The sequence below is a fragment of the Gopherus evgoodei genome, chromosome 7, assembly GCF_007399415.2.
Source record: "Gopherus evgoodei ecotype Sinaloan lineage chromosome 7, rGopEvg1_v1.p, whole genome shotgun sequence".
Taxonomy (NCBI): Eukaryota; Metazoa; Chordata; order Testudines; family Testudinidae; genus Gopherus; species Gopherus evgoodei.
This window is the reverse complement of record NC_044328.1, coordinates 83,951,811-83,979,748: the sequence shown is the minus strand read 5'-3', so window position 1 is coordinate 83,979,748 and position 27,938 is coordinate 83,951,811. Positions and strand designations below refer to the sequence as shown.

General features: G+C 56.1%; 1 protein-coding gene across 1 annotated transcript in view; it reads right to left on the bottom strand.

Moving 5' to 3' along the window:
• Positions 1-693: 693 nt before the first annotated feature.
• LOC115654289 (semaphorin-3D-like) overlaps positions 694-27,938 on the bottom strand; it is a 46,019-nt gene continuing 18,774 nt past the window's right edge. Inside the window, 16 exon segments of the mRNA XM_030568320.1 lie at positions 694-1,536; positions 1,840-1,973; positions 3,016-3,080; positions 3,536-3,693; positions 4,185-4,226; positions 5,676-5,764; positions 7,265-7,487; positions 7,930-8,074; positions 8,723-8,792; positions 9,118-9,232; positions 10,725-10,870; positions 12,377-12,505; positions 14,466-14,568; positions 15,354-15,473; positions 15,904-15,966; positions 16,422-16,582. Coding sequence (XP_030424180.1) covers positions 1,108-1,536; positions 1,840-1,973; positions 3,016-3,080; positions 3,536-3,693; positions 4,185-4,226; positions 5,676-5,764; positions 7,265-7,487; positions 7,930-8,074; positions 8,723-8,792; positions 9,118-9,232; positions 10,725-10,870; positions 12,377-12,505; positions 14,466-14,568; positions 15,354-15,473; positions 15,904-15,966; positions 16,422-16,582 — 2,192 coding nt within the window. The 3' untranslated portion in view covers positions 694-1,107.

The window sequence follows — 27,938 nt, the reverse complement described above, 5'->3', positions numbered from 1 at the left end:
CAGCAAGAGACAGCCTTGAGCCTGCCTGCAGGGTATAATGGCCTTTTTTGTCATGACCTCAGGATATCTGTTGCTGCTTCCATCACGGTAACTGGCCTGTCGGACACAAGGGGATGAATGTCCCCACATGTGTGTCATTTGGTTTTCTCCGGGGTTGGAGGATCCCTGCGTGGGCCCCCTCCGTGATTAATGCTATGCCTGTCTGGTGCCCAAGACTGACATCTGCCTTTGGAGTTCCCAGCACTGGTACCATTCCGCAGGGAGATTCATTCCAGCTGCCTCGGTCTCACAAGAACAGTGCAGCAATGCAGCGGGTTTCTCTGACAAGACCAGATGGCTGGTAAGGGGGAAAATATAACTAGTTAAACGTTGCAGTGAGGGAGGTAATTATGGTGGTTCCCATTTTGCCCCACACCACACACTGAGTCCGTAGCAGTGCTGGGACCAGAACTCCAAACTCCTCCCTCCTCAAGCCTGTGCCCTATCCACTAGCTCACGTGTCATGCCCCTAAGTGGCTTGCAATGCTTACCTGAAGGAGCTGGGGGCTCTGTTCTCCACCAGGGCAGAGGGAGAAGTGTATTACTGAGGCTGGGTATCAATTCCCCATAACAAGGGAGGCTGGTAAGAAACATGGGTTTCCATTCTATTTAATTTCCAGTATTTATCATTAATAATAAGAGGCGTAATAAGAAAATGACAGAAGAAAAATGCAGAAAATAAATATTTCATGGTATGTAAATAGTTTAAAGTCCTCGTATCACATCAGTCTGTCTCAGCCTGCCTAATAACCAGACTGTTTGCTCCAGGCCATGGCTGCAAAGTCCCTGTTCTAGCACCTCCTGGACTTAGCAGCCCCGTGGGTCTGGGGGTGTCTGAGTGCATCTGTACTGTCCGCTGGCCCTCCCCAGGCTCCAGGAGATGGCAAAGGGCAGTGTCGGCTGAGGTAGTACATGGCGAATCCTTGGGCCTCTCAGCAGGCAGTTTGGCAGCGGCTGAGCTGGCACCTATGTGCAGGGCTGTGCATTCAGAAGGGCTCTGGAGACTTGGCTGGCTAATAGACACTGGTTCAGTGACACCCCCCTGCCCCAGGGGGCACTGCGCAGAGATCAGACTAGTCTCAGCCCAGCTCTGGCTGGCTTCAAGGGGTCGGGATGCCTCCGCACTCGGCCTTTCTTGCTCTCCAAGGGATGCTGCTGCCACTTCGGGTTCCAGGCCTTTTGCCGCTGCCTGTCCTGGTGCCGGAGCACATTGCAGTACTCGTCCAGGCTGGTGCCCGGTGCCCCCAGGTTCCGTGGGTAGCCCTTGTACTGGAGCTGCACAGGCATGGCGCTCAGGTGGCTGCCTCCCTCCTCGGCACCCTTGCTCTGTTTGGCCCCCATGGCCTCGTGGCCAATAACACGAAGGCTGTAGTGCATGAGGGGGCGAGAGAAGGAATGCTCCACTGCCTGGCACTGATAGACCCCAGCATCCTCTCTAGCCAGCTGGCGGATCAGGAGTCCTTGCTCCAGGATAGAGAAGCGGTCACCGGTCCTCACCTGGGTCAGACATGCAGGGGACAAAAGCAGAGCGCCCTGAGATGCTACGCATGGGCTGTTGCCATGGAGCCAGGGCTGCAGCTTGCAACGTGCTCTGCTCGTCAATGTGCGGGGACTGTGCCAGCTGAGCTGCTTGTGCAATGGGCCAGGCTCCAGCCTGGGCAGCATCCTCCCCATCCTACCTCCTCTGAGGGACTGGGGAGGAGCAGAGAGACCTGGGCAGTGTCTCTCCCCCGCCAGGGCAGAGCGTGGGAGTCTGGCCATACCACTCCCCATGAATTAGCTTTTCCCTTCCCCAAGTACCTGATCCAGGGCTGCCTCCCTGCTGCGCTGCACAAGCCACCGAATGGCCGTCTGGGGAGAGCGTGCCAGGCACTCAAGGAAGGTAGAGTTGTTCTCCACCCCAAATACCAGTTTCTCCTCAGCTGCAATGACCTCTGCAGGGGGGAGAGCAGATCATGTGCATGTGGGCGGAGCAGAGCCCTGCTGCATCAAGTCTCTCCACACCCTGAACCAGCACCCCCTCTTCCCCAGCCTCTCTAAACCAGCCCCACAACCTTTGCTGCTCTGATCCCCTGGAGCAGCCCTGCCCCATCTGCTCCAGTAGCCCTGCACACTTGGTGAGAGAGTTCCACGTTCTGGCTGGGCCATTTCTGGCTAGAGCGCCATGCGTGTGAAAAGTGCTCTAGCCCGTGGGACAGGAGGGCAGAATTGTAACTGGCAACGATACAACCACCTTTTGCTGCATGAAAAGGGGCCTGGGTGTGTGTGAAGTGACTCACTGTACCTCGTCTTTGCACACATGCAGCTGGCAGTGCCCAGAGCACAGGCGGAGAGCACACTGTTTGCAGAGCCGTATAAATCCCAGCTTTCCCAGCCTAGCACGCTTAACAGAGTGTCAGGCTGACGGCACGCTGGGGAGTGACTGGAAGGGGGGACAGCATCTGTGGAAATGGAGCTGGCTATCCCAAGGTCCTCTGCTCTGCTCTGCTCACTGTTTGCTGGTTAATTACCCAGCCCCATGTCAATGGCCAGCTGTCACTAGATCTGCTCACACACCTTGCCCTGCAACTGAGCTGGGTTCAGTTTTGCAAGCAACACTTCCTGGGGAAGCGTGTTGTCCAAGGTGACTGTACAAGCCTGGGGGTGGCGCTGCTGTGTGTCTGCTGGGAATAGCTGCTCCTGTACATTGCTGCCAGCATTGGGGGGGCGGCCTTTCCTGGGGTGAACAGCACCCCAATGCTCAGCCCACTGTGTAGTGCAGTGGTACAGCATGCAGCTGCACCGCAATGTGGCATTGGTGCAATGTCTCAATCACGAGATTGCCCCACCCATGGCCAGTCCTGCTAGAGGCACCTGAGGCTGACCGGGGTTTCTGACCCATCGCCATCTGCTCCCTCCTCCATGGCTGAAGAGAACAGCCCGTGCTAGGCTGCATGCAGCTGCTGGGAGAGGGGTGCTGCAGTGGCTGATTCTCACCTGCTGTGGTGTCCTGGCACTGACTGACCGGGTCGGTCTTCAGCGCATCCTGGCAGCGTGCTTGCCTGTGGGGAGGGGAATGAGACAACACTCAGTGAGCCAGGTGCCTGCTGTAGGGCATGGGTCAAATGGAAATGTATTGATCGGGCTGTGGGGGGCTCAGGCTGGCTGGAGGGGCATTGGCAGGTGTGGGGGGAGGGCTCAGGGCTGGAATAGCAGGAGGTTGCAGGGCTGGATGAGGGGCATTGGCAGGGCTGTGGGGACTCAGGGCTGGATGGAGGGCATTGGCAGGTGGGTGTCTGTAAGGCCCCAGACAAGGGCTGCTGCGGTTCTGTATTGTTGACTTGGGTTGATTGGGAGAAGCCAGTGCAATGTCTGGTCCAGTGGGTAGTGTCCATGGCTGCTGAGGAGAGGCACTGGACTGCAGGGTGTGTAACCAGCCCTGAATTCCCCCTTCCCACCTCCATGCAAACGGCCAGGAATGGTGGACACTGTGTAAAGGAAGCAGGGCTGGGCTCACCTCTTCTCAGTCAGCCGGTAGGGGCTGCAGCCCTTGCCGTCCCAGGTGCAGTAGGGGTCTCTGGCTAGGCAGCAGTCAGCGCAGTCCTTGCCATAGAGCTCGCAGCGGTACAGAGAGAGCTGGACCAGCCCATGGGTGCTGCTCACAAACAGCTCCTGCTGCTCGTGGAACCAGAATGGCTGTCAGCACCCCAGCTCCCCTTCCATGGAAGAGTGGCACGTAGGAGCCTGGGAGCAGGGCTGGACCCACACCTCAACTCCTAGCTAGTAAAGGAACCACCTGTTCTAGCTCTTCAGAGACTAGTGCAGGGAGTGGGCACCTGACTCAAATTGGGGCACTTCGACACACATGGACTTGGGCAATGTCACTCCTGGCACCGTGCAATGGGCCTGACCCAGATGGAACTGGGCTGCACCACACCTGGTGCCATGCAGTGGGGGGCCTGACCCTCACAGCTGAAACCAGGCAGCACCATGCCTAGCACCTGGTGCCCTGGAGTGGGGGATCCTGTCCCACACAGCTGCAGCATGCGAAAGTCTGCATTAGCATGTGGCTCCTGGCCGGAGAGCCCAGGAGTCACATCCTTGTCTTGCATGGTGTGACTGGGCTCTGTACAGGGCTTTGCGAATGGTCCTTAATGAGGCCTTACCCGCTTTGGTGAGAACTGCATGTCCAGGATGGGAGATGGCACCTAGAGGAGAAAGGACCACACTAGAGCTTGGGTAGATCTTTGCCCAACTTCCCAGCTGAGTTCAGCCATGGCAGCCCCAGCTGATCCACTGCTGGATCCCCCGTACTTGTCCTTTGCCAGTGCACGTCCAGCCTGACATACCCTAGGCCCCTGCCATTCTAGGATTGGTCCCGTGCTTGAATGGGTTAAATTCCAGCAGGAAATGGACAAGAGGTCAGGATCCAGCGCCAGGTTCTGACACAGGCTCTGTGTGACCTTGGGCAACTCACTGAAGCTACTCTGTGTCTCAGTTTCCTGTCTGTGCAATGGGGGTAACAGCACTGCCCCTGCCTCTGACTGAGGGTGAGGCCCTCTGAGACTACAGCACTGAGGCTCTGAGTCTCCAGGTGGAGAGGCCAGGCTGCAGCCTGCAGGACACAGTCAACCCACACCCTGGGCTGGCTGTGGCATGCCATTGCATGAGCTCAGGGCCAGCGAGTTGTGTAGGCCCATAGTGCCCAGGCTCCAGCAAATTCAGGGCCCGAGGGGCCTGGCTCCATCAATGCTCAGGACCCCAACACCCCCTCATGCACCCCAACCCACTGTCCTAGCCTAGAGCCTGCACCCAGCACTCAAACTCCCTCCCAGAGCCCGCATTCAGCAGCCAAATCACCTCCCACACCCAGCACCCCTAAACCCCTCCTGCACCCCATCCCATCCCAGAGCCTGCACCCAGCAGCCAAACTCCCTCCCAGAGCCTGCACCCAACCTGTACCCAAATTCTGAGCCTGCACCCCAAGTCCCTGCCCCAGCTCAGAGCCTGCACCCAGCCCAGAGCCTGCACCCAGCCCCCAACCTCCCTCCCAGAGCCTGCACCCCTCCTGCACCCAAACTCTTTCCATGAGTCTGCCCCCCAACCCACTGCCCCAGCCCAGAGCCTGCACCCAGCACCCAAACTCCATTTCAGAGCCCACATCCTGAACCCCAACCCCCTGCCTCAGCCCAGAACCAGCACCCAAACTCCATTCCAGAGCACACACCCTGCCTGCACTCCAGCCCCTGCCTCCCCTACTCCCTCTCAGAGCCATAGGCGGGTGCATGTTAAGGGGGACGGGAACAGGGGGGACAGGACTTGGACCGGTTCCGGCCACCACCAAAAATTATACAAACCTGCCACCCCTGCATAAGTTCTGTCCATGGCTGCTGCAGCTGAGGGCTGGGACATGAAAGAGCACGGGCCTGTCTGGCCCTGAGAGAGGAGCAGCTCTCGGCCACAGCAGCCAGGCTGGTAGAGGCTGCTGGCCCCACCTGACACTCCCACAGTGCAGACCCCAGCAGGAGAGGAAGCTGCACTGTTGCAACCACTTTCAATGGCCACTCACAAGCATCCCATGTCCTGCAGCTGAGGCCTCTAGCCGAATCAGTTCTGCCAGGAGCCAGCAAAGAACCCAAAGGGGGTGGGATGGGTACCTTAGAAACACTGATTTCCTCCAGGCTGATCTCCTCGCTGTCCTGGCCTCTCCCGCCAGTGAGCCCCACCTTCAGCACTTTGCCTTCATCTAGGGGAGCAACAGGGAGCCATCACAATTGCACTAGACCCAGCAAGAGCCCCCTCGGGAAGTGCTCGAGGGGGAGGCGCTACAGTGATCAGTTATGGAGGGCAGCTGCTACAGAGCTTCTTACCTCACCTCCCCGGCTGGAGAGATCATTACTAGCTCAGGGAAGGATAATTATTCAGTGTCCTCCCCAGGCAGGGGGGACTTGTTCCAAGCCAGCATGTGTACTTTGTCTTCTCCTCTGGGATTCAGCAGGGGGAGAGATCAGACTTGACTCTGAGCAAGCCAAAGCTGACCTGCCGAGACCAGCCCTGGGTTCTGCTAGCCGCCTGCCCTTTCATCCCTCCTCCTCATTGGCCCATCTCATCAGAACCATCAGTGCCAGGAGAAAGAGTCAGAGACCTGCTAAGTGTAGCAAGAGGGACAGAATCCAGACTGCACCAAGACCTGGCCTTTACCCGGTTCTCTTCTTAGCAAGAGGCTGAATCGTGCTTGTCTGCAGCTTGCTGGCAGATCCCACTCCTGGGGGCTGCTGGCGGTGCATGGAGCAAGCACCTGCAGTATTTGCTAGCCCTGAACATCTGCAAACTCCCCCTTAGCCCTCTAGGGAGCTCAAGGTCAGGCCTCAGTGAGGATGGAGGGGGGAGTGAGTGATGCCCTCTAGTGGCTGCTCTAGATATGATAGTTGACCTGCTCTGGGGTGGTCCCTGTGCTTTTGAAGCTGAAGGGTCTGACTTCTGGTTACCTGTGTGATTAACCTGCTGGCTGCAGTGCACGGCTAGCTCTCTGGGGCAGGGACAGTTGTGTTCATCTGTACAGCCCCTGGCACCACAGGACAGGGAGCTGTAGTCCCCAGAGCATGACTGAGGTATGCTGGCTGCTCACTCTGAGAGTCCCACAGACTGGCGCAGCAAGAGGACAGGACCCTGCTAGGTGCTAATACAGCTCAGTGGGGCAGGCTGTTGTGTGGGCAGAGTGGGGGCAGGGCCGGCGCTACCATTTAGGCGACCTAGGCAATGGCCTAGGGCGCCAGAATTTTTTGGGGGGCAGATGGCACATGGGTCCGGTGGACTTACCGCAGTGATGCCGGCGGACGGTCCGCTGCTGGAAAGGCTCCGGTGGAGCTGCTGCAGTCATTTCGGCGGACGGTGCGCTGGTCTAAAGGCTCCGGTGGACCTGCCGCAGTCATGCCTGCGGCAGGTCCACCGGAGCCTTTAGACCAGCGGACCCCCCACCGGCATCACTGCGGCAGCTCCACAGGAGCCTTTCCAGCAGCAGACCATCCGCCGGCATTACTGCAGTAGGTCCACTGGGGCCGTGGGGGGCGGCGAAATGGCAGTCCCTGTGGCCGTCCGCCTAGGGCGTCAGAAACCCTGGCGCCACTCCTGAGTGGGGGGCTTTCGCTGGTGCCAGGAGGAGGGGGCACGCTCTCACCAGTGGCAGTCCAGCAGGAGGAGGCAAAGGTACATGTGGAGCTGGTAGTAAAGATCCCAGAGCCTCTACCTGTTCCAAGGAAGAGAACATCGTAGTGCCCAGACTCTGTCTCCACCCGGTCCACCAGCAGCTGCCGGAGCCGATAGGGCACATTGGCCCTCATCAGGATGGGCTTCCGACCAAGGGGATACACGGGGCCCCACATCAGCTGGTGGTTGCGCATGAAGCTTATCAGGTCATCAGGGAAGTCCTTGGTGGAGTGGAGAAGAGGGTCATATGTTTCACTGGGGCACTGGAGGAAGAGATGGAAACGGGGGAGTTTAAAGCACAGAGTGACCCAACCCCATCCCCTGCAGTCACCGGCCTCTCAGTCCCGCCCCCAGGGCCGGCTCCAGGTTCCAGCGCGCCAAGTGCGTGCTTGGGGCAGCATGCCGCGGGGGGCGCTCTGCCGGTTGCCAGGAGGGCGGCGGGCAGCTCCGGTGGACCTCCTGCAGGCGTCCCTGTGGAGGGTCTGCTGGTCCCGCGGCTCCGGTGGAGCATCCACGCCTGCGGGAGGTCCACCGGAGCCGCGGGACCGGTGGACCCTCCGCAGGGAAGCCTGCAGGAGGTCCACCGGAGCCGCGGGACCGGCGAACGGCAGAGCGCCCCTCGTGGCGTGCCATCGTGCTTGGGGTGGCGAAATGGCTAGAGCCGGCCCTGCCCGCCCCTCACCCCTCCCTGTGTCCCACACTCACTGTCCCTGGGCGGGGATAGGGGATCCGGCCCTTGTACTCCACCCAGCGGTAGTCAGCTCCTTCCTTGTGTGCAAAGGGTCCACTGAAAGCAGCTCTCATGTCAGCCATGGAGTAGACACACACGGCAGAGCCACTGAAGATCCCACTGCCGGAGAGGAAACAGAACAGCCTGAACATCAGACTCTGACGTGGCTGCCATGGGAGCCAGCGCGAAAGGCCTGGTCTATGTGCAACTCTGCTGTGGTTTAACCAACTCAGGGCTCAGACTGGGCAGCCCCTTTCTGTGGCTTCAGTGGGGCCCATTGCCTGAGCTTCTCTCTGTTCCCTGCCAGCTGCCACCAGCAGCGCTCTGAAGCCGCTGAGAGAGCATCCACCAGCGCTAATTGGTACAGCTGGTGCTGAACCACCCAGCCTAGGGCTAGAGAGCTGCTGCTTGCACGGGAGAGGCTGGCGTCCATTTATCACTGACCCAAGATTCCCCGCCCTGCAATCCTTGGGAGACCAGCATTAGCTAATGGGGGCAGGCAGGGAGGGGCTGGCACGGTCCCAGGGGAGTGGGATTGGCTACGAGGCTCTGCAATGGGATCTGTTTTTGCCGTGGGCTTCATGCATCCTCCCTCAGGGACCTTGTGTCCCTCTTCTCCCCTGCCCCGCCCCGGCACTTGACTAGTAACAGCCTCCATACTGTCCAGCCACTGGTCTCATCGCCGTTTGTGCGAGAGCCTCCTCCCCTGCTGCTCCCTCTGCTATGCTCTTCCCTCCTCTCCCCTCCAGCCCACCTGCTCACACTGACCTGGAGACTGTGAAAAGGCCGAAGATGAGAGGGCTCTGTGGGTCCCGGGTGCGGAGGAGGAAGATGTCCTCTGCAACGACAGCAGGTGAGAAGTCCTGAGCACATGCTCTCAAGGACCCAGCTCTGGGCCCAGGGAATGGAGTGAGGGGCTTTCATCAGGGAACCTTTTCCCCCTCCCCTCTCCCACTGCAGTGACTGTGCCCCACTCGCTCTGGCAAAGGAACGGGCAGCAGCTGGCACCCTTCAGTTGGCAGCCAGGGCTGCTGTGGTGATGCAAGGTGCTCAGAGTCCTTGCTACGGCTCAGTGGGTCGCCTCTGGGATGAGCCCAGCCCAGGCAACCCAGCTGTGGGCCTGAAGAATGGCAGCCCTAGGAGGGCCCACGCGCCCCACTCACCGAGCTGGTCAAAGTGCGTCTCACTGGCCTGGGGGCCTGGGATGGAGCAGACCAGCCGGGCCTTGAGGAACGTGCTCCAGCGATTGATCAGGCTGCGTTTCCCACCGACGTCATTCTGCCAGCCACAAACCCACCACTCAGAGGACACTTGTGATGCCCCCCGCTCCCTCCAGTGTTTACCCTCCGTGCCCCCTCCATGCCCCAGGCCACCGCCTGTCACGTTATTGACTTGAACTGGGACTGTATAGAACATGGTTGCAACCAAGGTCCTGTAGTGGCACCAAATCTTGTATAAAGGGGGTCAAATGAGGTATCTAAGACAGGGTTATGGTTTGCTGGTTATGGTTATGCTATCTATATGCATATATCATTTTTGTATTTAAAGTTATAAGTATTGGCTCTATACTGCCTGTATTTCAAAATTACGCAGTGCTTCGGGGTGACACCCCAGACAAGTTGGTGTTAGCTCTGCTTGATGGCCCATTAAGGACCATCAGCTATACAATTGGCCCATTGAGAGAAGGTAGATATGCCTTGTAACTCAGCAAAGTATGCAGGGACTTGCCCATGTGACTCTAGACTCCATTTTGCTGTAATTTTCCACAGTAAGAACAAAGAGGTGTTCTTACGCCTGGAAAAGACTTTGCTACAAACGGAAGCTCTATACAAAGGACTGAATGACCCATCCCAGCGGGGGATGTACTCCAGAGACTTGATTTGAACCTGCAGTTTATTCTATCTCTGCTACAAGCCTGAACCAAGACTTTGCTATTATTGTATGTAATTGATTCCATTTAACCAATTCTAGCTCTCATCTATCGCTTTTTCCTTTTGTGAATAAACCTTTAGATTTTAGATTCTAAAGAATTGGCAACAATGTGATTTGTGGGTAAGATCTGATTTGTATATTGATCTGGGTCTGGGGCTTGATTCTTTGGGATCGAGAGAACCTTTTTTATTTTACTGGGATATTGGTTTTCATAACCATTTGTCCCCATAACGAGTGGCACTGGTGGTGATACTGGGAAACTAGAGTGTCTAAGGGAATTGCTTGTGTGACTTGTCGTTTGCCAGTGGAGTAAGACCAAAATCCGCTTTGTTTGGCTAGTTTGGTTTGCCTTAGAGGAGGAAAAACCCCAGCCTTGGGTTGTAACTGCCCTGTTTTAAGCAATTTGTCCTGAATGGATACTCTCAGTTGGGTCCCGCCAGAACCAGCATCGTTACACTGCCCCCTCCAGGATTGTTAACCTTGACAAGCCCACAGCTCAGGGAGGGCGGGATGGGCGATTATCCCACTCTCTCCAGCCCAGTGTCTCAGCTTCACAAAGCAAGGCAGGGGACATGACTTGCCCAATCAGTGGCAGAGTGGGCAACAAAACCCAGGTCTCCTTACTCCTAAACCCTTCTCTATCCACTCCATCACACTGCCTCCCATCCCTCTCCCCAAAGGCCAGCACTGAGCCCAAGGGACCCTGCCACGACAGAGGGAAAGGAGAGAGAAACACGCCCTTGTTTCTTAGTAGGACAGTGCCATGTCATAGTGCCAGCCCCTCCCCCGGCCACTTGGTGGCTCTCCACAGCCATGCCCTGACCCTGGGGTAGCTGACCTTGCAGACGCGTGCCACCCGGGCATGGATACGCCGCCTCTCCCATTGACCGGCTTCCAGGGCTGTCTCTCGGAGGAAGATGTACACCTTGTCGTCGTGGGCATTGTGCGTGTCGGGAATCACGTAGGCACCAATGAACACAGGCTCTGCGAGAAGGGAAAGTCTGGTAGCCAATGGCACCATGTGGGCAGGTTGACTGATACCCTTTGGCCATGTCCCCTTTTCCTCTGACAGACTTGGCTCTGTTCCGGCTTTAAATGATACCTGCAGCCAGGGGCTGCAGTCAGGATTGGGACCTAGGAATAGCCGCTGCCTCACGGAGTTCACGCTTTGCCCGAGTCATGAAATGAGGCTCTGATTCCGTGCTTTCAAGTACAGAGCGTCCATTATGATCATGGAGCCATGACCGGCGAACTCTACCCCTTGGTTCCTGCATCTCCATCGCTTCCGCAAAGCGAGTTTTGAGTCCAAACTTCATCGAGCCAGAGGGCTGTTGGGCTCTGCAGGTGAATCATGGAGTGACAAGCCAGCTGCAAAGTTTGTTCTCAACGGCACCTGGCTCTGAAATTCCCTGCTGGGCTTTGGAGCTGGGGTTCTGATCCAGACCCATCTAAGCTTTACTAAAGTGAAAGGAGATGCTGGAACCGAGGAGCACCCCAGCAAACAAAGAGGGGAGTGGGAATACTGTTAGCTTCCCAGCGCATTCAGTTTTGCTGTCTTGTGATAAGATCCTTATGAACGTGGAGTCATTGCTTACTCTGAGCGGAGTGCCCTGGATTTCAGCAAGCCGCCATGCAGAGCAAGGGTATTGCTCAAACCAAGCAATGCTGTCAGGATCTCACCAGTGGGACTGGCATTCGGCACTACCCACTCAGACTGTCTCTGTTTTCTACCTGACATCTTGTGTCATCATTTGTGGCACAAGGTTTGATGCAAAGTGCTCTGCGGGTTTTTGATAGTCTCGCAAAACTTCCCCTGAACAATGGAGATGTGATGGCTGAGAAACCTGGCTTCCACCTGAGCGAAGGCTCCCTAGCTGGGCCTGCAGCTGACTTGCCCCCTCCATGGACAGGGCATAGAGGGGCCCGCTCACACACCCGCAGAGCAGTGGGTTACACAAGCTGATCTCACTCGGGGCTGGGTTTCAGCAGCACCTTCCATCTTCAGGGGCCGGAGATCTGAAGAACGTCAGAGTGAATCTGGGCACTAAAGGGAGCTTGCGCCCTGCAGTGAGTCTGGGGCTTTGGCCCAAAGGCAGCTGGAGCTCCTGGGCCTGGGCATGGAGTTGTCCGGTTCTACCCGGGTCTTTCCTCTGTCATTTGGAGGTGCTTCTTGTCCTTTCTCCCTGCAGCTCCTGAGGGCTGAGACTGGCGGGGGTGCTGGGGGGGAAGGGGGGATGACACAGCAGCAGAAGGGGTAGTTTGAAGTGCTTGAACAGAGGCCTGTGCCCTAGTGACATTAGGAGGTCTGGGCCTCTTAAAGCAGCAGGGAGAGAAAATCAAGCCCCTGCTCCCCAGCAGCGGCAGCAGAGGAAACATGGCACCTGCATCTCTTCCTGCTGCTCACCCTCTTCCCCAGCAGTGCTAAGTCCATTACATTGCTGGGTAGGAGTGCCCCCCACCCCTAGGCTATCTCTCAGACCCCCGTTGTACCGTTTAGCCAGTGATCTTGGTTCTGTTCTGTCCGGATGTAGTTCTGGGAAGCCTTGTGAACTCGGGTCCGGAAGAAGGCGGCGCTGCTGCCCATGAAGTCACTGGAGGTGCCTGAATACAGCTCCCCATCTGAGCTCAGAGAGAAGCATGTGTTAGCAGAGTGCTGGCTCTAGGTTTTTTGCCCCCCCAAGCAAAAAAATTTTTGGCTGCCCCCCAGCTCTGGGCTGTCCCCCCACACACCAGTGCCCTCCCCCCCCACATCCCCTGCCGCTCCAGCCCTGGGCTCCCCCCCCCACCAGTGCTGACTCTGCCCGCTCCCCCCTCACCTCCAACTGATCTGGCACTGGCAGGGTCAGGGTAAGCAGCGAGGCTCCCAGGCTGTGCCTCAGCCCAGGGTCCCTCCAACCGGGGCTCCTGCCTCCAGGTCCGGCCAGAACCCGGGAGGGCAGAGCTGGGGGACTGCCTCGGTAGGGGGCTGAGAAGCCAGGGCAGGGTAGCCCCAGAGGGAGTGGAGCCCCAGAGAGCGGGACGTGGGCCCTGCAAAGCAGCGCCCCACCCTCTATGGCCCCACTGTTGCTTCTGGCCGCCCTGCCGCAGTCCCTGGGCGGCTCGGGCCACTTCGCCCAGCCCCAGCTGTGGCGCTGAGGGGCGGCCGGCCTGTGGCAAATGCAGGTGACTTCTTGTGCCCTGCAGGGCAGCCCCCAGCCTGTGTGTCCCCCGCTCGGATCCTGCCCAGCCAGCCACAAGGTGCTGATGCTGCTCCCCCATGGCACGAACCACAGTGGCCCTGGGGCACTCCCCACGCACAATGCGCTGCTGCTGCCAGGGCCAACTCTAAGCTTTTGCTGCCGGTAGCAAAAAAACCGAACAACCACATGGCTGGAATGCCGCCCCTGAAAACATGCCGCTCCAAGCTCATGCTTGGTTTGCTGGTGCCTAGAGCCGGCCCTGGTTAGCAGAGCCAGTGGGTGCTTTGACCTAGACAGCCAGTTCCTCCCTCAGTCCTACCCTGGGGGAAGGAGACACAGCAGGGTTATGGGGCACTGTGCCATGGATCAGCCTTGCCCGAGGAGCCATGTGCTGACTGCGACATGGTAATGGCAGATTTCCTTGTGGAGCCTTGAATACAAACTAGAATCACAGCCCTCGTTCTGTATAACTAGCTCCAGGAAGAGTGTGCGTTCCCTGCTCAGGTGCAGGTCTCAGAGGTGGCCAAGTTTGCTGCAGATCTGCTGCCTTTCCCTGCGAATGCTTTGCAAATTGAAGGCAGACTGTGCAAGGCAGTTGCTGGGAGGGAGATTGAGGAGCTCTGAGGGTATAACTACACTGCGGCTGAAGGTGTAATTCCCAACGTGGGGAGATGTACGTGTGCCATCTCTGAGCAAGCTAGTGTGGGTGGCCATGGCGCCAGGGGCAGCATCCTGGGCTGGCTGGCAGAGTGTGGTCCCTCCCGAAACTCCACTCCACACAATGAGGGCTAGAAATTCTCTGGCATTAAAACAAGAACGAACACCGAACAAGAACCAGCAGCTCAGCAATAACTAAATACAGGGCAGATGAAACCAATTCCCTTCATCGCTCGGCAAGAAATGCCAATTTCCTTACCTACCACCCTCGGCCAGGAGAGGGTCTTATTACAGTCTCCTGCACAATCTACTGCCTCTATCACCCTCCCAAACCAAGACTGGCAGCCTTCAGCTGCTGTCGGACAGATGGGCCTCCTACTCGTAGATCCAGCTAGTCACAAGCTTGGGCAGCTCTGTAGTTCCAGCCCCAGATCAGCCGTGTCTGTAAGGAGCGCAGGCCAAAGCTCGGCAGTGATGATGATGTGCAGCCAGTCACTCCTTGCCTAGTCCCTGTCAGAGCTAACCTCCTACCTTGGCCTGTCACACTTGCCTGGGCATCCGGCTGAGCTCCCCCATGAAAGGGAGCTTGCAGGTTCCCTTCTGGCAGAAACTGCAGCTGAATGAGGGACGTGGGTTAGGAATCACTGGCAGGGGATGGAGCTGATTGTCTAACTCTACTTCATTTCTAATGCTCCATCACCACAGTATCTAGGCCCCTCATCCTACCCACCCCTTCCTCTTACCTATGAGTAGCCCAGTGAAAGGTTCGTGGGGGCTGAATGGACACTTGCCTCTCCCAGATTCCACGGAGTTGGCCACCAGCTGTATAGGGGAGCCCCCCGGCTCCTGCAGGGATTAAAGGGGAAATTTTTGGCCCAGGCAGAGGCTGGGAATGAACTGATCTGAGCAACTTTGGGGCAGCCCCACCGGACTTCAAAGTCCACATTGTGTCAGACCCATATGTCCATACGTTGGGGTCCGAGCACATTGGGCCCGCTCTGCTGGCCGCTGCCAAGTTAGCAGCACTTAGTATGTATCGGATGGATGTGCTCATAGTGCCAGAGGCAGAAGCAGACATGGTCCCTGGTCCCTAAAAGCTCACAATACAGGGAAGGTCTTGGAGATATGACCAAGCAGGGATGCTGCTGGGACCAACCAAGCTGACCAGGTTCAGCTCGTCTGGTGAGAGACTGGGTCGCTCAGCTGCTGTTGGCCTGGGAGTAGCTGATCTCTGGAGAGGACTGACCCTTGTGAGGGGTGCGTGTGCCCCAGGTCCTGCTGCAGGAATGGGCATGCCTCCCTCCTGCTGCTGGGGGAGAAAGGGGAGTGACCACCCTCTCCTAGGCCCCCTCACACTCCCCCCCTCCTGAGGTCCTTCATGCTACCTGCACAAGACGTGCTACCAGGTTCCTTGCACTAGGTGCAGAGCTTGGCACGGGCATGCTCTGGTGTCCCTCTTGCACCACCTAGGAGACTGTGTGCCTCTCCTCTGTGACTCCTCATGCCCCACCAGAGAGGAGAAAGTGGGTACCCAGGGATTCATCATGGAGCCCAGTGGGGGTAAGGGCACGTCCGGGGGTCTTCTCACTGCCCTTGGCACAGGCATATTCACCCTCCAGGGTCTCTCTCACCTGTGCCCTGGCTCAGAGCTGGACAAAGGCGCAGATGGGCTGGTAGGAGCCAGTCCCACAGACAAACACGTGGCTCCTGTTGAACGGCTGGAGAAGCCGGATGAAATTGGCACATTCTGTCTGCTCAGGGAAAAAAGGTTCCTTCAAACGCCAGCACCATTGCCCCAGGCCTTTGTGCTCCAGATCCTGCCCCTGGAGCCCCCTCACCTCTTCTAACACTGATCTCCAGCATGTCCCCTCCTCAGGGTATGGGAACGCCCTGGCACCATTTGCTGTGCACTTCCTCATAGGTTTGCTGATCCCCAGAAGATGGGTGATGGGGACAAGGCCAGTGGCCTGGTGGCCCCTGACCAAAGCTGTACGCTTACTGTCCCCATCGTTAAAGGATACATGGGGTCAAAGGGAGCCATGCCGGCAGCCTGAGCTCCCACTGGCTACAGCTCAATGAGGCTACTGCTCTCGGCAGGCTGGACTCACGTGGGTCAGGCAGATTCCTGCCTGGGGCATGGCTCACTGAGCTTTTAACAAGGATGTTGGGATCCTGCTTTACCTCTGCGTTCTTCCCAGCGAGCCGGCAGCACTCCACTTGCTCCTTGCGGGCTGGCCAGAAAACCTGCAAGAGAAAGCACCGGCCTGGGCCTGTTACTCCAGCCTCCTCTCTCCTCCTTTGTGGTCCTGCATCAGTTGGGCAGCACAAAGGGTGCGGGAGCTGCTCCCCAAGAGCGCTCCATGCTCCATCCTGCTTCCCTGACAGGGGTACGAAGCATGGGCAGGTGTGTGTCAGTACATTCAATCACAGCCCAACCAGTCAGTGGTGCCGCTCCATGAGGCAATGCGAGTGAGCGAATGCCACCCCGAGGGCTGCAGTGTGTGCCAGGGCTTGCTTGCTCTGGGGTGCAATGCCCCCCTCACCCCAATGGCAGTGTATAACAAGCCTTTGGTCGCTGTCTTTGCAGTACCAGTGCCCCTTCTGGCACATAGAGCTGTGCTCCTGGCTCCTCAGGCTGCTGGACAGGGGAAAGCCGAGCTGCCTAGGGACTGCGTTTCCATGCCCACCGCGGCACTGACCTTCTGAGGCTCCTCATTTGGCCTGTCCATGTGCAGCAGGAAGATGTGGTTTTTGGCTCCCACCATCAGCCATGCCCCAGTCTCATCCACCAGGAAGGACTGGAAGGCCAGCCCGTCCCCTGAACCCAGCAACAGGTGGGAGCTGTTGGATGTCAGCAGGTCTGCAGAGCAGAGGAGGGGGAGGGATCTGTCACCCCCATACACAGGAGGGAGCCCTGACCACATCCCCCAACCCCAGAGATAGCGAGCACTATCCCACCTGGTCCCTCACGCTCCTCGGGAAAGTCCTCTTTACCTTGACCCCAGAAGAGTCCTTGCTACTGTGAACACTATCCCCGTGTGCCCTGGGGAAGGACTGCACTTCCCCAGGGGATAGCGAGCATTACCCTAGCCCACAGGACATAGCTGCCCTTTCCCCGACACTGGGCAAGATGGCCCAGCCCATCTCTGGCCAGTAACTGGCGTGGCCTCTGGCAGTCCTGCCCTGGTGTTCCCTCCCAGAGAGCAGAGTGTCCCACAAGTCAGAACAGCCGGCTGGCCCACAGGAGACAAGCAGCTGCTATAGTTGGGTCCACCCAGGGTCATGGCAGCTCAGCTTCGAGTGTCACTGACCTTGCAGTTCAATGGCACCATAGAGCCTGGAAGAATTTTAACCACTGCAGCAAATCCCCGATTCTCTGCAGTCCCGTTGCCCAGGCAGTGCAGGCTGAGAATGCAGGACGGTTCCAGCTTGTATTTCTAGTGGAGGGATCCCTGAGCACAGGCTCAGTGGAGTTTCTATATAAAGGCTCTCAGTCATTCCCCTGGTGAACGTAGCCTTGAAATTAAAGGCTGTGTTAAACTGGTGGCTGCTGCTTGATTTATGGGGCGATCGTTAGTGGTGTTGCAGGACTTGTTTCCCTTGCTGAGCTGGGCCCCACCTCCTGGGTCGAGCAGAATCTCGACAGCTTCTAAATCCATCTCCCTCTCTCTCCTGGGGAACCACAGTATTCCTCAACCCTGGCCCAGGTCAGCTGGTGGGAGATGCCAGAGGGCCCTTGGCACAGGCGGGTGAGAGCAGCACAGAAACTGGAGGTGGCAAGCCCCAGGACACGATCTCCAGGTGCCATTGCACCATGGAGTCCGTCTGCAGGGACATGTTCTGATACTTTGTTGGTTCTGCTCTACTGCTAACGTCCCAATGGATGGGGCTGTCACCGCTTCTCTAGGGAGAGTATCCCTATTCCCCAGCCTCTCTGTGCAATGGCAGGATTTTGCCCCTGCCTGTCTTCTCCTTTTTGCTAAGTGCTGACCACATGCTCAGATCTGCACAGAGGACAGAGCCAGCCAGTCCCTGCCCCAAGGAGCTTACAGTCCAAACCTCCCCCTGCTGCTCCTTGGTCCATCCTGCACCATTCCTCAGCCTCAGCATCCCTCGGCAGACATGCCTTCAGACTGCTGAGCCAGTGGGGATCTTGGCAGCTCTTCCCCTCCCCCTTAAAACAGTAGTGGAGTTTGAGTCCTGGATTAGCCCAGCTCAGAAAGTAGTTTTTGGAGAAGTCATTTGCTGACCAAGCCCCTGGCAAGATTCCTGGGAGCAACGTTGGCTGAACGAAGCAGAGGAGCCAGCGCAAAGCCCTTGGTATGAGCACTCCTCCACCTCCCACCCCTCCTGCCGCCCCACCCCTCGCTCAGGAAGCGGACAACGGAGCGCGGACTTGGTACTGCACTGGAAAATGTGTCAGCAAGGTGAGTGCCCTCGGGTGAGGGGGCAGGACTGGGCAGCCACACAACCTCCTCTTCCCCCAGTTCTGTCTGCACGTGACAGCCAAGGCGCTGGACCACAGCAGCGACTGAGTGCCCTAGGCATGAGCTGGACTGGAACCCAGCTTGCTTTCCCATTGCTGTAACAGCCCCATTGGCTAACAGCAGGAACTGAAGCCATCTGGCTGTATTCTCTCTCTTGCCTATAACCACCTCACTTTCACCTGTGGGGACACTTCTGAGCCTCAGGTGTCTGGCTTCCCCTTCCTGGATGAGTTCCAGGGATGCTTGGGGGGGAAATCTTCCACCTTGGCTAATCGTCCCTGAAACATGGCCCAGACTAGCCTGAGCCTGGACAGGGGGCTGTGTGGGCATTAATGAGACATGTATCAGTCTGGGACACAGCCAAATCCACCCCCTGTCACTCCACAGACATGGAGTTCTGCTCTGATTAAGTGCTGACCACACGCTGTACAAAACCCAAATGTCAAAGCGGCCGCTGCCCTGGAGAGTTTACTCAGTAGAAGACTGATGCAGCCGGACAAGAAGTGATGGGAGGCCCAGAGGGAAGAGTCACCTTACAGCATTTGAAACCCTTAACCAATCACTTTCCTGTGGGTACGTCTACACTACGGGATTATTCCGATTTTACATAAATCGGTTTTGTAAAACAGATTGTATAAAGTCGAGTGCACGCGGCCACACTAAGCACATTAATTCGATGGTGTGCGTCCATGGTTCGAGGCTAGTGTCGATTTCCAGAGCATTGCACTGTGGGTAGCTATTCTGTAGCTATCCCATAGTTCCCTCAGTCTCCTCCCTGCCTTGGAATTCTGGGTTGAGATCCCAGTGTCTGATGGGGCAAAAATCATTGTCGCGGGTGGTTCTGGGTAAATGTCATCACTCATTCCTTTCTGGGAAATCAACGGCAGACAATCATTTCACGCCCTTTTTCCCTGGATTGCCCAGCAGATGCCATAGCACGGCAACCATGGAGCCCGTTCAGCTTTTTTCACTGTCACCGTATGTCTACCTGATGCCGCTGACAGAGGCGATATTGCAGTGCTACACAGCAGCATTCACTTGCTTTTGCATGATAGCAGAGACAGTTATCAGTTGTTCTGTACTGTCTGCTGCCATTGTAAATTGGCAACGAGATGATGGTTATCTGTTGTGCTGTATTGTCTGATGCTATCATAGATGCCCCTGGCTGAGGTCGGCCGGGGGCGCAAAGGCAAAAATGGGAATGACTCCCTGAGTCAATCCCTCCTTTATGGTATCTAAAAATAGAGTCAGTCCTGCCTAGAATATGGGGAAAGTGTACTAGAGAACCAGTGTATCAGAGAGCAGAGCTGCTCCATGTCAGATCCCGCAGAAATGATGAGCTACATGCCATTCACAGGGGTTGCCTCTGCAACAACCCCACCCGTTGCTTCCCTCCTCCCCAACCTTCCTGGGCTACCATGGCAGTGTCCCCCCCATTTGTGTGATGAAGTTATAAAGAATGCAGGAATAAGAAACAGTGACTTGTTAGTGAGATAAAATGAGGGGGAGGCAGCCTCCCGGTGCTATGACTGTCCAGGCAGGACATTAAGCGGTGTGGAGGAGAGGAGCCCAGCATCCCGCTGCTATGATAGTCCAGGCAGTACAGAATCTTTTCTTTACACAGGAAAGGAAGGGGGCTTATGGAGCTCAGCCCCCAGTTGCTATGATGGGGACAGTTACCAGCCGTTCTGTACCATCTACTGGGAATCATTCCTATTTTTACCCAGGCGCCCCCGGCCAGCCTCACCTGAGGCCAGCCAGGAGCACTCACGGGCTGATGACAAGGACGGCTAGCAGTCCTACTGCACCATCTGCCACTGGGGAGTAGAGAAGAGTGGATACTGCTCTTCACTGCCACAGCGTCGCGTATACCAGCAGCATTCAGTAGACATAGGGTGACATTGAAAGAAGTCAAGAAACAATTTCTTTCCCTTTTCTTTCACGTGAGGGGGAGGGAGTAAATTGTCGAGCTGTACCCTGAACCACGCTGGACAATGTGTTTGAACCTACAGGCATTGGGAGCTCAGCCAAGAATGTAAATATTTTTCGGAGACTGCTGTGGACTGTGGGATAGCTGGAGTCCTCAGTACCCCTCCCTCCCTCCCTTTATGAGCGTCCATTTGATTCTTTGGCTTTCCGTTACGCTTGTCATGCAGCACTGTGTAGCCTGGAGATTTTTTTCAAACGCTTTGGCATTTCGTCTTCTGGAACGGAGCTCTGATAGAACAGATTTGTCTTCCCATACAGCGATCAGATCCAGTATCTCCTGTATGGTCCATGCTGGAGCTCTTTTTGGATTTGGGACTGCATCGCCACCCGTGCTGATCAGAGCTCCACGCTGGGCAAACAGGAAATGAAATTCAAAAGTTTGTGGGACTTTTCTTGTTTACCTGGCCACTGCATCCGAGTTCAGATTGCTGTCCAGAGCAGTCACAATGGTGCACTGTGGGATACTGCCCGGAGGCCAATACCGTCTATTTGTGGCCACACTAACCCTAATCCAATATGGTAATACCAATTTTAGCACTACTCCTCTCATTGGGGAGGAGTACAGAAACCAATTTAAAGAGCCCTTTATATCGATATAAAGGGCCTTGTAGTGTGGACGGGTACAGCATTAAATCGGTTTAATGCTGCTAAAATCGGTTTAAACGCGTAGTGTAGACCAGGCCTGTGTCTCCTGGAGGGATCTGACTGAGATGAGCGTGCTGGCCAGCTGCACTGGGAGGTCATTCCATGCTGAGGGGGCTTGGAGGAAGGTCGGAAACAGGGCCGGCTCTAGTTTTTTTGCCTCCCCAAGCAAAAAAATTTTTGGCTACCCCCCACCCCAGCCCTGGGCTCTCCCCCTCTCCCCCTCCAATGCCTCGCTGCTGCTGCTGCTTCTGGTTGCCCTGCCACAGTCCTGGGTGGCTCAGGCCGCTTTGCCCAGTCCTGGCTGTGGCGCTGTGGGGGGGGGGCGGCTGCCCTGCGGCATTTGCAGGTGGCTCCTTATGCCCCACAGGGCAGCCCCCAGCCCAAGCATCCCCTGTTCGGAGCCTGCCTGGCCCAGCCACAAGGTGTGGGTGCTGCTCCCTCACAGTGGCCCCAGGGCACCCCCTGCACACAACACACTGCTGCTGCCAGGGCCAGCTCTAGGCTTTTGCTGCCATAAGCAAAAAAAAAAGGCTAGAATGTCGCCCCTGAAAATGTGCCGCCCCAAGCAGGTGCTTGGTTTGCTGGTGCCTAGAGCCGGCCCTGGTCGTAAAACAGGAGTGGAAGCAGGAAAGAAGAGAGGAGATCAGGCAGGTGTTATTGGCTAAGTGACAGGGCTGGGGATGCGTAGGAGGTGAGATGTGAGTCCTAGGTCTGGGAGAATCTGTGCAGGACCTTGAAATCCATGAAGATGGGATGAACTTGCCTCTCTGTGGCTGAGCAGACTGCACCAGAAATGCAGCTGGGGAGCAAGCAAGCCAGCATGTGTCTGTGCAGGTGTGGGCCCGTGTATGTGGGGGCACGGGTGTCTGAGATGGGATGCATGGAGACCTATGCTAAAACAGGCCATCGGATTGCAGACTGTTTCTCTTTCCCTGTCACCCCATTTCCAGGGGACAGAGGAAGCCAGGACCTCTTTTTCTTCGGGGCAGCTGCAGCCAACTGGAAATTCCACTGGCATCTGCTCAGCTCAGCAGGGCCAGGAGCAGCTGCTGCATTTGCAGCAGGCAGGTGCTGGTTCTCGGTCTCTGTACGAAGAGAACGCGTCAGTCAAGGCAGCAGCTCAATGGCAAATCAGTTCCCTGGCTCAGCCCAGTCCAGCCTGGCTAATGACCGGGCCTGTCATTTCATATCCAGCGAGCCAGAGAAGTTCCTTGCCACTAAGCATTCCTGCTGTGAGTGTCCTATAACTAGCCGGGGGAGGCGTTCTTATGGCTGGCATCATCGCTTGCTAGCTGTATCTCCAGTGCTGTTTACCCGGCTGCAGCCTGGCGACCTCTGGGTGCTTTCCCCCTGGCCAAGGACAAAGTTTTTAAAATCTGAGTAGGGAATCTGGACTCATGTTCGTTGGAACGGGGCAGGTGAGTACAGTCCGAATGAGCCAGAGGGGGACTTGCCCTCCCCCAAGCTGATGATCACTGCCCTGTGCGTGACCCCAGGCGGGAGCTGGGCAGGACCCTGATCTACAGTGCATTCACCGCCTCTGAAAAGACTGGGTGTCTCCCTGGAGGCAGGGCTGCTCCTCTGACCCTGCTCATGCAGAGTAAAATGTAGGCCAGGCCCATTGAGGATACAGATCAGAATGAGGGGTGGGGGCAGGTCAAAGGTTTATCCAATACACACCCCCACCCTGCTTAATTAACCAGAGTAATGCAGTGAGGTCCTTAGGGCGATAGAGCCCAGGACCTCCCATTAGCACTGCTTCACCTTCTGACCTCCCTCAGGCCGTAGGCAGGGGAGAGGTCAGCCAGGGTTGATGGTGGGGTTTGCTCAGGCCCGCTGTGTTCTTTGGGGCTAAGATTCAATCTGGCTCCAAGGCAGGATGAATTATTTCACACTTGCAGCATTAAGTCCATCGCTATCATCCCCAGTTTCAGATTCTCCACCCTGTGGCTTGGCTTGTCCTATTTCCTTCATGAAGAAGTAGGTGGTAATCTGACCCAGTTCGTCCCACTCATGAAACAAACCTGGACAAGGAACTGATCAGTTAAACAGGAAGTCTGAGGGGGCTGGGAAAGGGGTGGAGCATGGAGATCCCCACTGTGTGGTGGCTGGGAGAGCGCAGGTACCTGCTCCTTATTTGCAGATGAAGCATCATTATCCCTCCCAAGCATATTTACATTCCTGGCCAGGTCCCCCATAGCCATTGCATCCTGCTGACCATCTCTGCTCAACCTTCCCCTGAACTGACTAACCTAATTAGGGGGCTGGAGCACATGACTTATGAGGAGAGGCTGAGGGAACTGGGATTGTTTAGTCTACAAAAGAGAAGAATGAGGGGGATTTGATAGCTGCTTTCAACTACCTGAAAGGGGGTTCCAAAGAAGATGGATCTAGACTCTTCTCAGTGGTAGCAGATGACAGAACAAGGAGTAATGGTCTCAAGTTGCAGTGGGAGAGGTTTAGGTTGGATATTAGGAAACACTGTTTCACTAGGAGGGTGGTGAAGCACTGGAATGGGTTACCTAGGGAGGTGGTGGAATCTCCATCCTTAGAGGTTTTTAAGGTCAGGCTTGACAAAGCCCTGGCTGGGATGATTTAGTTGGGGATTGGTCCTGCTTTGAGCAGGGGGTTGGACTAGAATGACCTCCTGAGATTCCCTCCAACCCTGATATTCTATGATTCTATGAACTGTGCTCACCACGAGGGCATTCGAGTGCCTCCCAGGCCTGAAGTGTTGCTCTTCTTGGAGAGCATTCTCTCTCCTCCCCATCACAGACGGGCCAGCACTGAAACCCTGAGCTGAACACCCCATAAGCCTGGGGAAAATCTGGATTTGAATCAAGCTTTTTGCTGCGATGGCCAGCGTGAAAGGAGTGCATTGGGGCCACTTAGTGGTGTGTGATACAATAACGACCTGCTGGGAACAGGAATAAGGCACATGAACACACTGTGCACCTACACTACCAATCAACCATCCAATGGTAACAACATCCGGCCCCTAACAATCTGTGAACCAGTGATCCGCAGGCAAAGGCTCTGTAGCCAGCATCCAGTCACCTGGAATGTTCAGCCCTCTAAGTTAACAGCAGATCACACAGTGTTAGGGTGTAATCACTGAAATGTAAGCCCGGAGTAACGATAGAAAGACACAGCCCAGTCCAGGATTTCAGCTAGCTTCAACGCTGGCCTGTCTGAAACAGATTTGAAGTAGCATTCACATTGTGAATGCCGATCAGCGCAGGCCAAACACCAAGAGGCTGGCAGTGCTTTCTGTCCAGTAATGTAACTTATTGATGTGCATGTGTGATGTGTTACAGGTCCCACTCTGTGACTATCAGTGGGAATCGAGGTGTTACATGCAGCCACAGAGATCAGGCAGCTCATGCTTTCAGCTCTGGAGGTCCCTAGTTCAGGCCCTCCCACGTCAGTCACAGGAGGAGCTGCGTGGATTGTCTCAGAGAGGCCGGCGTTCTATTATAAGCCATCCAATTGTGTTATTATGGTGTAAGGGGTCATATTGCTGCTTAGTCGTATTGTTCTGGGCCATGTTCCCCTGTGCACTATCCTTCCTTTGCTCTCCCTGCCTTAGGTCTGTCATTTCCTTTCCGAAAGCCTGTCTGTGTTTTTCCCCACCCCCACTGAGCCCACGCCCCTCCCCCATGCAGGGTTCTGACGATAGCTCGGCTCCCAAGGGGCTCTGGGATGAGGGGAGTCTGGGAGGTTTCTTTCCTCTGGGGTTTTTGAAACCTAAACTTGTCAGGCCGTTGTGGCCTTGACCCTACTACGTGTGGTCTGTGAGTCACACCTCCTGCCATTGTCTGCATTGTCCCCAAGCCAGCCTGAGGCTGGGAGCTTCCTCTCCCAGCTCTGCCCACAGCACGAGGGCTGCTCTGGCTTTGAAGAAGGAAGCCCTCCTCAGTCCTCTCCTCCAAACAATCTCTGCTCCCGCATGGCCAAGGAAAGGAAGATCCAGCCATTGTGTTTCTGAGACGTGTTATCGACGCTGGCAATCGCCCAGCAGTGACCTGCTCTGGATCACTGTGCTTCCTCACCGGATGCTGCGTGGAAGACAGTGTGTGCAGGCAGCCCTGACCAGGGCCGATTTCTCCCCCCACTCCCTTGTGGTCCTTGGTTTCAAGCCTGAGTTCTGATGGCTCCCCACACCAGGGCATCTCCCGGCCTGCGTGCCAGTCTTTGCCCAGAACTCATTTCTGTACTGAGAGCGCATCACCCCTAGACCACAGCCAATGGGCCATAACCTCAGGCTTGGCATCCAGAAGACAGTTTTGCAGAGCTCTGTGTTCGAAGAGCATTCAGTCTCAGTCCCCCTTGCACCTCAGTTAGACAGCCAAGCAACTGGCTTTCTTCTCCGGGAGTGAGAGGAGACATATGGTCACAGGTGTCATCCCTGCCCTGCCTTGTTGTGCCACCCATGGTCCTGACATCCACCCTGATGCCACCACCATCATCCAAGTTCTTCCTGCAGCAGAACCACTGTCCTCAGCTAGTGTAAACTAAGCAGGCTTGTGTCTGGCTGGAGTTTGGATGGGAGGCCTCCAAGAAAGCCCAGCTAGGGTAGGCATTGCTGATGGGACAGTTCGGTAAGTGGTGCTCATCTGTGTCCGTGCTGATCCAATGGCCCAGCACATAGCTAGGATGTGCTATGCTGCTGCTGGCTGAAATCAGAGAGAGTCCCGACCACTTTGTCATTAAAGAGCCCTGTCTCAGGCTGAGCTGGCCCTTTAAGGGGGTGGGGGCTCAGCCTACCTTCCCTGCTGAAAGGGGTCACATGGGAGAAGATTGTGACTCAAGAGTGAGGTTTGTGGGAGTATAAAAGATGGCCTGAGCTCGAAAGCTATCTCCAGCAGAAGGGAGTAGAGCAGCTTGCCTTAATTCCCAGGCAAAAGGCCTAGGGTGTGGGATCTCTGGCAGAGCCACCAGCAGGAGACCCTGGGTTGGGGGAAGGGGCCTGATTTACATGTGGAGCGAAGGTTAAACTGTTTTACTTGGAAGAAGCAGAAGCCAAGTCCTGAAGAAAAGGGACTGAAAGACTGTGTTGGCTGCGAGGTTTCGCAGGCATTGGCTGGTGAGTTGGGCCTCTGCCTTACAAGCCCATGCTGGTTTTCTGGAGAGCAGGAATGCTGAATTCCAGCAGCCTGGCTGGATCCCAACTCCTGAGTAAGCTATGCAGATTAGTCTTCACTTCCCCTTTCCTATAAGCTATTGTATAGTTTTGCTGGGTGCTGTTAATGAGCTAGTGCATTCTGTACCAGAGGTGGCTGCATTTCATTGTTGGGCCTTCGAGCCCTCCACATAGCCTGTAAAATGCTTCAGGATCCTTTTGTTGAAAGAGGCTGTGTGGTACGTGAACGTAAGATCATTGTCAGTAGCTGTGGCATTGAAATATTGTGCCATTAGGATGGGTGCTTACATACCCCGGTGATGAGTGCAGTATAAATGACAGACAAATCATCATCTTTATGTCACTAGCTGAAATAAGATCCAGGGCAGATGTGGCCCAATTGCAGATTTTGTGGAGGCTCAGAGTAGGGCAAAGATTGGGATTGTTCCCTTAGAAAGAATGAATAAGAGGGGATGTGATAAAGGTTTGCTTGGTACTTCCACGGCACAGGACTTCTCAAGGTCCCTTCCAGCCCTACGTGTCTATGAAAGGCTATAAAACCATGAATGGGATAGAGAAGGGAGACTGGGAACTTCTATTCTGCCTCCTGACACATGAACAAGGGGACAGTCAATTAAACGGAAAGGTGGGAAATCCAAAACTGACCCAAGCTTTCCCCCAATGTGCAATCAGTTTGTCTTGCCCCAGGCAGTTAAGAACTGTCTATATGGATAACCAGGCTAGCCAGTTAACATAACTGACAACAGCAAAACTTCTGGAAGTGATATTAACCCCCATGGTTTGAGCCAAGCTCTCACTACCAGGGACAAGGTGGTTTCTTGCACCTTTCTCTGAAGCATCTATCTGGTGCTGGCCTCCGGTTCACTGGGCTAGATGGACCTCGGGTGTGAGCCAGTCTGGCAATCCCTGTGTCCCTAAAAGGAACTCAGCGTGATGCCTGTCTGGTGCCCCTTTGTGAGACAAGCTGAGGGTCTCAGTCCAGTTCCTTGTGGATGTGTGCCCGTTTCACAAACCCGCTGCTAGCTGGTCCCCGCGCTGGCAGCCTCAGCAGAGAGGCCAAGGGTTGCTGTGGTGTGAACTCCTCTCTCACCCCTACAGAAAAGATTTGGGGGAGGTGACGAGAGCTAAAACTCCGGCACGACAAAGGGTGAATCCTCGCTCGCCCCTACATGGCTGGAGTAAACGGGCTGGGCACTGAGTAGGAATCCTTGCCCCGGGGGTAGTGTAGCAACGGCTCCGCTCCATGGCTGCTGCTGCTGCTGCTGCCACCTCTCTGGGCTGCCATTGCTCCCTCCTTGCAGGGTGCTGGGCAGTGGATCTGTGTAGCCAGCAGATCCCCCTGTTCCTCCCTGGCCCACTATAAGAGTCCTGCGGCCGGGGGTGCAGGGAGCCCTCACAGAACTCTGTACCACAGAGGGCAGGGAATACAGCCTCCCTGCATCCACGTATTGGGTCTTGGTTGACTGAGCCTCACAAAGCTGAAGTATGTGACTCGCCTGAGGCCACGCACTGAGTCAGTGGCAGAAGCTGGTGCTCCAGATTTCCAATGCCCTGCTCTGACCACTAGACATGCTTCCTCCCAGGTGACCACAGGCTGACTCTGTTCCCGCCGTCACACTGAAGTCCGTACACTTCCCCCATGCAACTGAACAATATGTTTTGTTGTGTGGCCTGTGTAGCTAGAGGCTGCCCAAGGCCTCCTGTAGTGTGTGATGTTTCCCCATGGTGAGGGCTGGCCCTGAACCTGTGCATTACATAGTACGTGGAACATTATAAAGCACTGTATGCTGAATCTCAGGGTGAAATGGGGCATTTTTAGACACCCTCCTCTCCCCCAGGGGCAGCCTGAGACTTCCCCTCTGAGCCACTCCCTTTCCAACCCCCATTCCTGACAGCAACAGGTAGATGATCATTGCCTGAGCCCCCTGGGGTGGTGGCATTCTATGAGCTCT